The 11,392-nt window shown below is 54.4% G+C and overlaps 2 protein-coding genes across 4 annotated transcripts; one reads left to right on the forward strand and one right to left on the reverse strand.

The window, feature by feature from the left end:
• Nucleotides 1-734: 734 nt before the first annotated feature.
• Nucleotides 735-11,164, reverse strand: BLCAP (BLCAP apoptosis inducing factor). The gene is made up of 2 exons (XM_068987376.1): nucleotides 11,094-11,164; nucleotides 735-2,614 (listed from the first exon to the last, which is right to left on the reverse strand). Exon 2 carries the CDS (start codon nucleotides 2,436-2,438, stop codon nucleotides 2,175-2,177), a length of 264 nt encoding a protein of 87 aa, XP_068843477.1. The 5' UTR covers nucleotides 2,439-2,614; nucleotides 11,094-11,164; the 3' UTR covers nucleotides 735-2,174.
• Nucleotides 4,478-6,790, forward strand: NNAT (neuronatin). Of its 3 annotated transcripts, none has more exons than XM_068987139.1 (3): nucleotides 4,478-4,616; nucleotides 5,525-5,600; nucleotides 5,831-6,790. In XM_068987139.1, the coding sequence occupies exons 1-3, from the start codon at nucleotides 4,545-4,547 to the stop codon at nucleotides 6,058-6,060; spliced, it is 378 nt and encodes a 125-aa protein (XP_068843240.1). In that variant the 5' UTR covers nucleotides 4,478-4,544; the 3' UTR covers nucleotides 6,061-6,790. The 3 variants fall into 3 exon arrangements, with proteins under 3 accessions (XP_068843240.1, XP_068843241.1, XP_068843243.1); XM_068987140.1 differs by having other exon boundaries at nucleotides 5,525-5,605; nucleotides 5,831-6,048; XM_068987142.1 differs by lacking the exon at nucleotides 5,525-5,600 and having other exon boundaries at nucleotides 5,831-6,048.
• Nucleotides 11,165-11,392: the final 228 nt, after the last annotated feature.

The raw sequence follows: 11,392 nt of genomic DNA on the forward strand, positions 1-11,392 counted from the left end.
ACAGTACTTTAGAACAATAAATTAGCAATCTAGGTAAAATGACCCAAGTTCTTTCACAATAAACTCTCACAATAGTCCTGTGCCTTGGACAGGCAGCGCTCCTGTTACGTTTTCTAGGAGACAAGATGGAGAGGTGGACACCCAGCATGGGGCCCTGACAAGGCACCCGGCTTTGTCTCAAAGGTCACGGCCATGGGAACACGTGCACATCGACAGCACAGAACCGCGCTTCCAGCCATTGCCCAGAGCCCCCTGCATGGCCGGCCGGCCTTATTTATTTTTCCACTTGAAATGCCGAAAGGGGTTTCACTTTATTTTTACTTCAAAAGCAGCACCATAAAAATCCTCGATGATTAGAGCTCCAGCTGTCTTAAGTTGTTTGTCAAGGGATCGGTTACCCCGATCTCCTATGGAGGGAAACAGTTTCAGGCGAGAAGCCATGGGAGCTGAGAAACGCACATGCCTCCTCTCTGAAAACTTTCAGGCTCCCTCCTGTTCACCGCCTGGCCTGCCCTCTGCTCCCCCACCCCCAACCCCACCATCTGCTCTCCAGAGAGCAGATCGAATTTTCGAGCTAAGGTACTCTGGCGCCAAGGACTCTGCCCCTCCATACTACCCTCTCTGCCCCCCACCAACTCAGAAATCCAATACCACGACCAAACGGACTGCAGCCACATAAAACCACAGAGTAAAGTTTATAAAGCTTTATTAAACATTTCAAACAGCTGTGCAACGAACACACCAGAAATAAAGCCCCAGAATAGCAGTCCAAATGTCCCGCAAGTGTGGCCTTGAGGTCCCGTTCCCTAGATGGACTGCCTCCAGTTCTGTCCTCTGCCTGGCCCATCTCCCTCCCACTTCAGGCAAGAGAAAGATGGATGCTTTAGATTGGAGGGACAACCATGCTGAGCCCCAGTGGGCAGGGGCCAGGAGACAGTCTCGTTTGCTGACACTTTTACTGAAGCGCAGAAAAAAGAAAAGAGCAAGTGACAGTCACAAAGTCTTCCTGTGTATTCTTCGTAAGGTACAGTCTATACATGCGCAGGACCGGAGAAACTCCTGGCACGAGGGCGATGGCCACTGCTCGCCTCTGTCTCGTTTGAACCACCTCGGAGTCCAGCGTGCTGGTCACTCTGCAATCCCCATGCTAAATACACACTGTAGCGGCACCTATGAGCTACCTATTGTGACACCTCAAAATCAGAACACGTTCAATAAAGCTTCTTTATAAGGGATTTACAACATGTACTTGTACAGGTACGTAAACACACACGCAGCACGCACAGCACACCACACCAAAAAATATCCAAACACCTATCGAGGGGATCCTGGCTGTTATGAAACACACAAGTACGCTCCCATTCACTCAGCTGGGGACTGCTAGATCTGCATAAACACCCTGCACATCAATCCTGCAGCGCATGCATGGGAGACACAATGAGGCCCCCTCCTCACGACAGCTGAAAGGCAGGAGGAAGGGCAAAGGAAGCGAAGCTGGGTGGCTGAGCAGGAGCCCAGACCCCTGGATGAAAGAGCAACATGTTATCTGTTACTTCTTCCTTCAAAATGAAGTGGGGAAAATACTGAAGATCTGTGGCCAGCAGGCGAGACACAGAGCTGTCCAGCCTGTCGGCCGGGAAAGAAAGATGAAAAAGCGAGGCTCTCGGGCGTCAGCAATCTCTTTATATTCGAGATAAGTGCAAAAACGAGCCCTGTCTTGAACAGGTGCTCCCCAAAAAAGGAAAGGGGTAAAGAGAACTTACAGGAAGCCAAGAGAGGGACGGAGGAGTCAGTAACACTCGGAAGGGGGACAGAGGCGACAAAGAGACTGGCATTTTATCTGCCCCGGTCATGCTGGGGCAGTTGACCAGGATGGGTGCAGATGCCTCGCGGGAATGTGGCGAGGGGGGTGGCCATCCTACCAGCCGGGGGCCAAGATGGGGACAGAACACACACAACCACAAGACCACCCACGACTACAGGACTCTACAATAAAAGCACCGGTCAGTGCCCATTATTCACATTATAAGGATAAAACATCACAGGCCAAAAAGGCGCCGTCAGGAATGTGGCACCCGCAGGACTGCGGGATTTGAAACTCCAATGCTTTATGACCTATGTCAATGCCTCCCCTCCCGTCTTCTGCTTCCTTGGAAAGCTAACTGGGCTGGCTGTTAGGTGCCCACGACGCCGGGGTCGTGCGCCGATTCTGGAAGCGGGGAATCGGAGCAGTGGTACAGGAAACAGTTTCCCCAGCAGCTATAGCAGATGAGGAACAAGGCTGCCAGGAAAACCAAGGCACAAATTGTGCAAGGCTTCCGCTCCAGGAGGAAGCTGAGCAGGTAGAAGCCCATGAACATGGAGTGGCTGAACCACAGGGCGGGGTTGAGGGGCTTGGGGATGAGGAGGACGGGCAGCAGCCACTGGAGGCAATACATGATCTCTGCCGGACAGGGCCTTCGCCAAGGCCACCGGGCACCGCTGCAGGAACCGACCTAATAGGAGCTAGCGGGCGCAGGCGGCTGCCCTCTGCTTTCTTCAACCCTCGCTCTCCAGGAGCTGAGCCGCTGTGCTCTCTGGCTGTCAGCCCGGGATCACCAAGGCAGCAGGGATCCTGAAGAGAAAAGTCAACACAATAGACAAACAGACACAAAACAGACAGACAAACAGACAAAAAAAAAAAAAACAGGAACAGAATGTATACTTATTTGGAAAAATGGATCATGGTTAACAACAGCAAATGTGAATGCCCTTTCCTCCCTGCCCTCCCATGGAAGTCTACTCTTCTCCAAGTCACCCTTTGAAGAAGTGTCCTGGGGGTCTCCCCTTCTGGCGGGTGGAGGGGGGGCGGCTCGGCCAGAGGGCTCTAGGCAGGTCCGGCACAGTGGACTGGCTTTGCCTGGGCCCTGCCCAGCAGAGATCATGTATCGCCTCCTGGGGCTGCGGCCCGTCCTCAAGGGGCCCAGACCTCACAATACCGCCCTGTGGTTGCCACCGGACGGCCATGGGCTCCGTGCTGTGCCCCCGCCGAATAAGAAAAGGATTCTGCTTGTGGTCTCTTTCACAGCAGGTGCTTGGTGTCAAGTAGCGGCGCACCGCCGGCGGCAGATTGCAGGCAACGGTTCCTCGCAAGCTCTGTGAAGCTGCCGCAGCATCTCCGAATATTTTGCTTTAAGATGGCAGCCCAGAATGAGCTTGGCTCTTTCAAATAATCCAGTGTCATTCTGCCAAAATCTGCCAACTTCTTCGAAAGTCAAAATAGGAAAAAAAAAAAAAAATCTCCCTTCTGCTTCATCCAACATGACCACTTGCCCAAGTTCACTTACGCTCTCCATCTGCCGCCGGCACTGTATAGAACTTGCCCTCCATGCGATTTTAATCAGAATTAATTGTCTATCCATATTGGGGCAAATGCCAGTTGGCGCCTGTGCCAGGCAGTCGCTGGAGAGAAGTGCGCTTGAGCGTCGGGCCACTGGTACGCCAGGGCCGCGCTCGCAGACCGCGATCCAGTCTTCCTGCCGCGCCTGCTATCCGAACCGCAGTAGCCACGACCCTCCTGTGGCTGTAGCAAAACCCCGCTCCGAACTCCAGGCGTCCAGCTTAACGGGTACAAAGAACCTCGCGGGCTGAGGAAGACCTACCAGGGCCTGGGGGTAGGGTAGCAGAGGTTGAAATAACTCACCTAGCAGAAAACTATCCCAGAGCGCCTTCAGACGACTACTTTGGAGAGCTCATCCCATCCCTTCCGCGCACACAAAGGCGCCATCCCGGCCACTTCCCATCCTACAAGGCAGACACCCGGTGACTATCGCTCTTCCACCTAGGGCTCAGTGTCCTGGCTCAGCTCCCTACAACTGCCACGGCTGCAGATCTAACAACCGTAAGAAGCGGGATGTGAGGAATCCCCGAAAGGTTCCGAGCGCAGGGACTCTTGCAAAGCAGAGGACGTTGGCTTCTAACACATTGAGTATTAGAAAAAGAATACTGTGCAGGGGACCTGTGAAGTCAAGGCTTCTAGAAGGGGCACCTGTTTTTGCTCCGCAGGGCAGATGATCCCTCTCTAACAGGTCCCCTTGATTTTCCACCTGAGCCCAAGGTGCGATATAGCGCAGCATCGGACACTGGGCTCGAATCTGCAGGCTTGGGGTCAGAGAGAGGGGTTCCGCTACCAAGAAGCGCGCGCCTCTACTTTCACCCTATGCGCCAACTCAGAGTAACATTTCCCATTTTAAATTAAAATTCAAAGAGCGGGCACAGCGGAATCTTCTGGAAAGGGGCGAAGATGAACTCAGGAGGCGGGGGTCGATGTGGAAAGAGCAGATGGATTATTTTTTTTCCTCTTCTGACGAATGAGGAGCGCCCCCAGCTACCCCTCCTCACGGACCCCCCGCCCAAGCGCGCATGCGCACTTGGGCAGCGGGCAGATACTTAAGGCGCGGCCACCGCGGTTGCGGCAGTGCGCCCAACAGCGGACTCCGAGAGGCCAGCGGACCTCGGAACCAGCAGCACTCGCTCTCAACCACCCACCCACCAGTCTCGGAACCATGGCGGCAGTGGCGGCAGCGTCGGCTGAATTGCTCATCATCGGCTGGTACATTTTCCGCGTGCTGCTGCAGGTAAGCGTGCTCGGGTTCTGGGTGGGAGAGGGTCCCGATGCGCGTCTCCAGAACCGGCAAGCCCGCGTTGCAGTTGCCGCATCCCAATCCGTCCTGCCCCAACTGCCGCGATCCTTGCCCGCCCAAGTGCCGCGGGCGGCACTGCACGCCCCCGCCCGTTCCCTGCGCCCTCCTCCTTGCGTAGACCCTTCCCAGTGCGCCCGCTCGGGAACAAAGAGTTGGGGCGCGGCGGGTGCCTGCCGCTGATGATCACCGAGGCTCTTAGCGACCAACGTGGTAAGAAAATCCCGCTACACCAGATTCCACCCCAGGAGGGAGGCGGGGCACTTCTGTTTTGCGAAGAGAGACTTTACCGCTCACATAGTAAAATGTTTCTGCCTTAAAAAAATTGCGCATTGCGGAAAAATTTTCCTTTAGAAAATACAGGATTTGTGGGGGTGGGACAAAAAATAAGTTAGAAAAAGACATTTCTCAGGGAAAAAACCCCAGCACTTTGCAAAAGCCACCAATACAACAAATCAGAAAAATTCGCGGGAAAAAATGAATTAGAGAAATCGCGCATTGCAGGAAGAATCAGACAAAAGCACTTGGCAGAAAAAAATACATTAGATAAAAAAACGCACTGCAGAAAAAAATCAGACAAAGGATCTAACCGAAATTATGAATCAATAAAAGCGCTCTGAAGAAAACAATTAGAGGAAAAGGTTCTTTGCAGGAAAAATAGGGAAAAAGTGCTTCCGAAAAAGGACAGTTCGCTTTATTTAAAAATAGTGAAATTGCTTTGTGTAAAAGGAAATATATAAGAAAGCGCTTTGTACATAAAATCATCTACCCTAAAAGCACCCCTTGGAGGAAGAATTCCCTGCTAAAGGAATCCTTTGCCAAAGGAATCGCATATTTCCTTCAAGGTGTTCCTGGAATGCTGCATTTACTGGGTAGGATTCGCTTTTCGAAATCCTCCAGGGACACAGCCCATTGCGAGAAGTGAGGTATACCTAAGTTGTGGGTCCAATCAGCTTGCGGCCATGCAGCCTTCAGCACAGTTGGAAAAGCTCCAGCTGCCCTGACTCGTGGACAAGCTGCGCCCGCACCCGCCTCTCCTCATTGGACAGGCGGGCGGGGCAGGGGGCGGGGCGGGGGCGGGCCCGGCAGCGCTGCAGACACTGCGGGTGCCCGCCTCTAAGGGCAGGTCCTGGGTCTCTCACTCGCCACAGGTGTTCAGGTACTCCCTGCAGAAGCTGGCATACACGGTGTCGAGAACCGGACGGCACGTGCTGGGAGAGCGCCGCCAGCGGGCCCCCAACTGAGGCTCCAGCCCCCTCCCCTGGGCGGCCGCGTCACCAGGTGCTCCTGTGCCATTCCACCAGCACGGGAGCCAGCGCCGCGCAGGAATGGGGCGTCCCCTGTGCCCTCTCGCCAGAGGAGCACTTGCCAAGGTCAGTGAGGGGCTGGTAGGCCCCCGGAGAAGCAGCACCGACAATGACGACAACACGAGATCCCTTCCCCACCCCTTTGCACCCCTCCCACTGCGGGTGGCCTAGAGGGAGGAGGGGGGCTCGGGGGGAGCAGAATCTTGAGATCTGGGCACAGGCAACGCATTCAGATCTGGACCAAGTCGGGACAGCGCCATCCCAGCCCCGCAGCCATGGCCATGCCAGCAGGCCGCACCACAGAGATCCAGACAACTACACCAGCCAGCAGAATGGACATTCCAGCATCACCAGCCGAAGCCCTGAATCTCGGTGCAGCAGAGGAGCAGCAACTCTGTGCCTGTGCGGCAGGACTGGAGGGCAGAGGGGGAGGGGGGAGGGTTAAGAAGCAGAGCAGGGCCCTCACTGTCCTCTGCCTAAGGCATGTGCATTCCAGCCTTGCTGCCTTTGCTCCCTCGATTCCCCTTTCTTCCTCACTGCCACCCCAAAGAAATGTGTCACTCAATTTGGACCTACTGAACAAGAAAACGAATCCCATCTTTATCAAAACACCTTCTCCAAGCCCCCAGCCCCTCACTGATCTTGAATCCCCCAGGTCTCATGCAATTGTGGTCAATATTGTGGTAATCGCTAATTGTAATAATTGTATCAGTGTGCATTAGTTGTGTCTCCCCGGCTAGATTGTAAGCTCCTGGAGGACAGGGACCGCCTCTACTAAAAATAAAAAAGTACCTCCCCTGTCTCGCACAGTGTCCCAGGACCCTGCGGGGCGGTGGAGGCGCACCAAAAATTTTGTCTCCTGTCACTTCTTATGGCTTCAACACATACTTCTAAGACTGGTCTGGGTGGGCACACTACTTGGGGTGGAGGGAGGCAACAAAATGGGAATAAGCCTTCACACACCCAGTTTCATCTCAACACTGTCCTAATAAAAAGGACCTCACCCCCCACCACCCACAGGAAAAGGGGGAACCATCTTCACTTCTGGTCTCCAAATAAGGGACCACTTATCCCTCCCCAAAGGGGTGGGCTTCACTCATCCTGGGATAGGGGCCTTGGCAAAGATGAGGAAAGATGGGAGGGGGAAAACATGGGAGGAGGCGAAGGGTAGAAGGAGGGGGAAAGGGGGGGGGGATATGGGAGGAGGGAAAGGAGCAGGAGGGAAGGTGGGAGGAGGGAAAGGAGGAGGAGGGAAGGTGGGAGGAGTGGAAAGGTGGGAGGAGTGGAAAGGAGGAGGAGTGGAAAGGTGGGAGGAGGGAAGGTGGGAGGAGGAGTGGAAAGGTGGGAGGAGCCCTAGGTCCTTGAGGGTACTAGGGACCAAGAGGGTAATCAGGAATTCAGAACACAAAGTCTTGGGGATCCATCCAGGATCCCCAAGGAAATAAGCATGGGGTACACAGGTTTGGACACTGCTGGTGTTCTGCTGTTCAGTCAGGTCTGACTCTGCGACACTATGGACTGCAGCACGCCACACTTCCCTGGGATAAAAGGTGTGGTGTGGCTCTCCCCTGCCCAGCTCACTCCTTCAGGCCCTATAACCTCTACCAGGACTGCGACATGGGCATCCCGCCAGGCCGGCCTAGTCTCCCAGGGCCTCCTCCCCAACCCTCAGGAGCCTCTCTCCAGCTCACTTTCCCCATCACTGGGTTCTCTGCTTCTCCCACCCTTAGCCTCCATATTCCTAAGGGTGCTTACCAGGCCCCCGACCCTGGGCTCTCCCCTGCCATCATGCCAGGGTGGGTAGGTGGGCAGGCTGCTCAGCTCCTGACTTCTCTCTCCCACTCCTCAGCGAGTCAGGGCTTCTTTTACATGGGGTCAGCTGACTGCCCCACCAAGTGGCTCTGCCGCCTGTTCAGCCTCGTCTGTGCTTTATGTGTTCCTGTCACCACACACCTGTTCCCGGGTCAACATCCAGGGAGTGAGCTGGAGGGCCATAAATCTTTCTGCCACTTCCTTAAATCCCTTAGTCACAGCTGTCGCAAGCACTTCTGGAGCACAGAGGACCTCAATCCCTTGAGCCTCATGTTGCCCGCCCCTAATCCAGCCCCTAGCATTTCTCAGGCCAACCACCAGCACCTTCAGAGGCACCTATAACTTGAGTTCAAGATTAGAGAATTAAGGGGGTGGAGGGTGCAGACCTCAGTTCAGGTAGTGGCCTTGCCATTGGTCAGCCCAGGGAACCTGGTAAGTCACTCCTAGTCCTACCTTTAGTTCCCCTCTGTGAAAGGACTGCTAAGATCCCAGGGAACCCCAACCTGCTAGAAACATTCTGCCATTAAAGTGGCAATCAGGACTCAACGGGACTGGGGTGGGGATGTACGATTGAAGGCTTGGGCTGGGTGGTTCCAGTCCTTACCACAGCCTGAAGGTTGGGGCAGGTCTCCTCATGCCCCAGGGTGACTCAGCAGCAGGCAATGTCCACACCTCCCTTCTGAAGCCCATATCTTGGCAAGCCTCAAGACTGGGAGTATTCGTGGTTTTCCACACTCAACCAGGAGACCCGTGAACATATTCCAACACGTGTTCTCAATGAAGGGTGCCCCTTCTCGCAGAGCCTTCAAGGGGTGTGCCCCATGGCCCCACTGCCCCAGATGCTCTAGTCTTGGCCCAAGTATAAGGCAGCTGTGCTTAGGGAGACGAGATGAGGCAGCATGAAGTGTCTGGATGCTCTTGACACAGTAGGCCCCCCTTTAAAAAGGCAGGAGGCTGCTGGCAGCCCCAGGGCTTCCCAGATGATCCTGGCAAAGCCTCACTGCAGGGCTTCCTCCATCCATCCAGCAGCAGGTCTTTGAGTGTGGCATGATGAGATGACAGACTTCCCAGCCAGGGCTGCCCTGGTGGGCTGCACTCACACAGGCGGCTTAAACATGCCAAGTCCACTCCCCCCGCCCTTCTGCTCCGCATCAAGCCCTCACGTTATGGGAGGAAACACAGTCCACTGGAGAAGACGGAAGGAATGTGTTCACTTTCCACTCCTGTTCAAGTGCTTAGAAGTCTGGTCCAAACCTAACTTGTTTATAAAATTTTTTTCCAGAAGCAATACCATTAAAACATTTTATTCTGATAGAGAACAATGGGAGGAGTTAAAAATGACTACAATTTTGTTGCAAAGCCCTTAGTCCACAGCACCCCCCTTTCCTTAAATTTTCTCTACCACCCCCGCTTTGCCCCCACGAGACCAAGGACAGAGCAGATGAGTTATGAAGGAACTGGAATGGCTGAGTGGGACTCCCAACAGCAGGCAAGGCTCTTGGGACAAATGCCCCCAGAGGATGTTAGTCTCTTAGCCTAACCAGCGACTGCTAAGAGTTGTGGGGTGCTATGTGACACCATTACCTCTCCCTGTGGAATATTTGGATTTCGATGGAAGGACAGGTTTCTTGAGCTTCAGCCAGGACAGCAACAGCTTATTACGTGTGGGTTGGAGGTGGGAGCAGGTGTGCTGTAAGCCATTTGCTAGACAACTATTTTCAAACTCGTACCTACTCAGGAGCCAGCACCCTAAAGTGAGATTCTAAATTTGCAGTTAGTTTCACCCCCAGAGATTTAAACGTGCACACACATACAAAACATTAGTCTCACAACAGTCTCTTTTTCCCTGGTGACCTCTGATTTCCTCTATAAGCCCCAGAGACATGCCACCATCTTCTCTGGTTATGGTCCTGCTCAACCTCCCCTCTCCCTTTCTCCCTCCCACGGGGCCCATTCCCCAGCAGGATCCAGATGCCAGAGCATTCCCAGAACAGGAAGTCAGAGAGGCAAGCCACACATGGTCCTTGGTATATCACACAGCGACAGGCTTGAAATGGAATGCATATGCTTCGAAGATAAGAGAACAACAGAAAAACACAACCAAACCCAGACTTCAAGATTCCTCTTTGAAACAACAGATTACAGACAAAAGGGTAAACTGTTATTGGCAGCAATTCTAACAAGACCTGTTTTAGTTATGGAAGTGATCTGGTCACTGGAAATCGACCAGGGCTCCGCAATCTTTCAACAGCTTTGCTTGACATTAATTAGTCTCTGATTTCAAACAAATAAATAAACAAGATCTAACACTTGGCATTAGCACTTAAGCTGGAACTCTTTTGAGGGGTGGGGGGAGGTTCTGGCTTTGGTGTTGCCGTCCAGAAGGCTGAGGGGATGGTGGTACCATGTCAGGCAAGGCAAAGAGAAGCCGTCCCCAAGACACCAGTTCCCTGTAAGGGATAAAACACGATCCATACCTATAAACAGAAAGACCATTTCTTTCCTAGGATAGACCCCAGTGTGCCCCAACAATTAGCGTTGCAAAGGGACATGCAAGCCTGGAAGGAAATTAAAGAAGCTGGGGAAGGGGGAAGGAAAAATCAACTGTCCTCCATCCCCCATTCTTTCCAGGCCATTAGTGTGCCAGGCATTTCATTCCTTCAGCTGCCATTGAGGGCCACTCCCCACATATATTGTAGGAAAGGGAACGGGTGTCTAGACTTGGTGTAAAGAACAGAACCACCCGCGGCCCAAAGCAGAGCGTCAACCTATCACCCCAGACAGCACGGCGGGGACCCGGGGAGGGAGACCCTTTTCTCCCCCCTCTCCTCTATGCCCCTTCTGATTTAAAAAAAAAAGAGGAAGAAAAAGCAACTGAAGTGGCGGGGACAGAGTGACAGATCTCTCACAAGCTGGGCCCCCTGCCACGGGTCCCGGGGGCTGAAGACACGGTGGTCGCACCCCCAGCCCCGCGCTCCCCGGTTCTGCCTGCCCCTTCCCGGGAGCTGACAGGCGAGCGCTGACCTTGGAGGCCAGAACGAGAACCCAGGAGGCTGGGGATCCGCCCTCGGGCCAGGAAGGTAGTAACCCCCCTCCCCCGCCCCCACAAGGCCCGGCCCGGAGGCCAAACAGCGCGATCACGTGACACCGGACAGGGGCGGCCCCCAGGGTGCGCGGAAGGAAAACCCCAGAGAGGGGCCGGACGACGCCTTAAGGTGACCCCGAAGGGACAACATGGCGGCGCGGTCGCATGAGGGCCTCTCATCCCGCCCCCCGGAGGCCGACGCCACGGTACCTGCGAGACCCGCCATGGCGCCGCCGCCGCTGCTGTCGCCTTCGCTGCCGCGACCCTCTTCCACCTCAGCTCGCCACCGACGCCGCAGGAAGCCGAGGAACCGCCCCCTTCGTCTTCTAGTCGAGCCGGTCGAGGACCCCTCCTGGAATCGGGCTGCCTACAGCAGACGCCTGATCCAGCGACCTAAATTCTGGGGGCTCGCCCTGGCCTCATACGCTCCTAACATTTGCATAGATGACCATTTGAAGGATTTTTATTAGCGTGTGCCGAAATCTGCGGGCTCTGGACTCTTCAAATCC

Source organism: Capricornis sumatraensis, chromosome 15 (genome assembly GCF_032405125.1).
Source record: "Capricornis sumatraensis isolate serow.1 chromosome 15, serow.2, whole genome shotgun sequence".
Taxonomy (NCBI): Eukaryota; Metazoa; Chordata; class Mammalia; order Artiodactyla; family Bovidae; genus Capricornis; species Capricornis sumatraensis.

Coding starts and splice junctions, on each gene's coding strand:
- BLCAP (XM_068987376.1), bottom strand. CDS start 2,438: ATGTATTGCCTCCAGTGGCTGCTGCCCGTCCTCCTCATCCCCAAGCCC.
- NNAT (XM_068987139.1), top strand. CDS start 4,545: ATGGCGGCAGTGGCGGCAGCGTCGGCTGAATTGCTCATCATCGGCTGG. Junction 4,617..5,524: donor TTTTCCGCGTGCTGCTGCAG/GTAAGCGTGCTC, acceptor ATTTCCTTCAAG/GTGTTCCTGGAATGCTGCAT. Junction 5,601..5,830: donor GACACAGCCCATTGCGAGAA/GTGAGGTATACC, acceptor CACTCGCCACAG/GTGTTCAGGTACTCCCTGCA.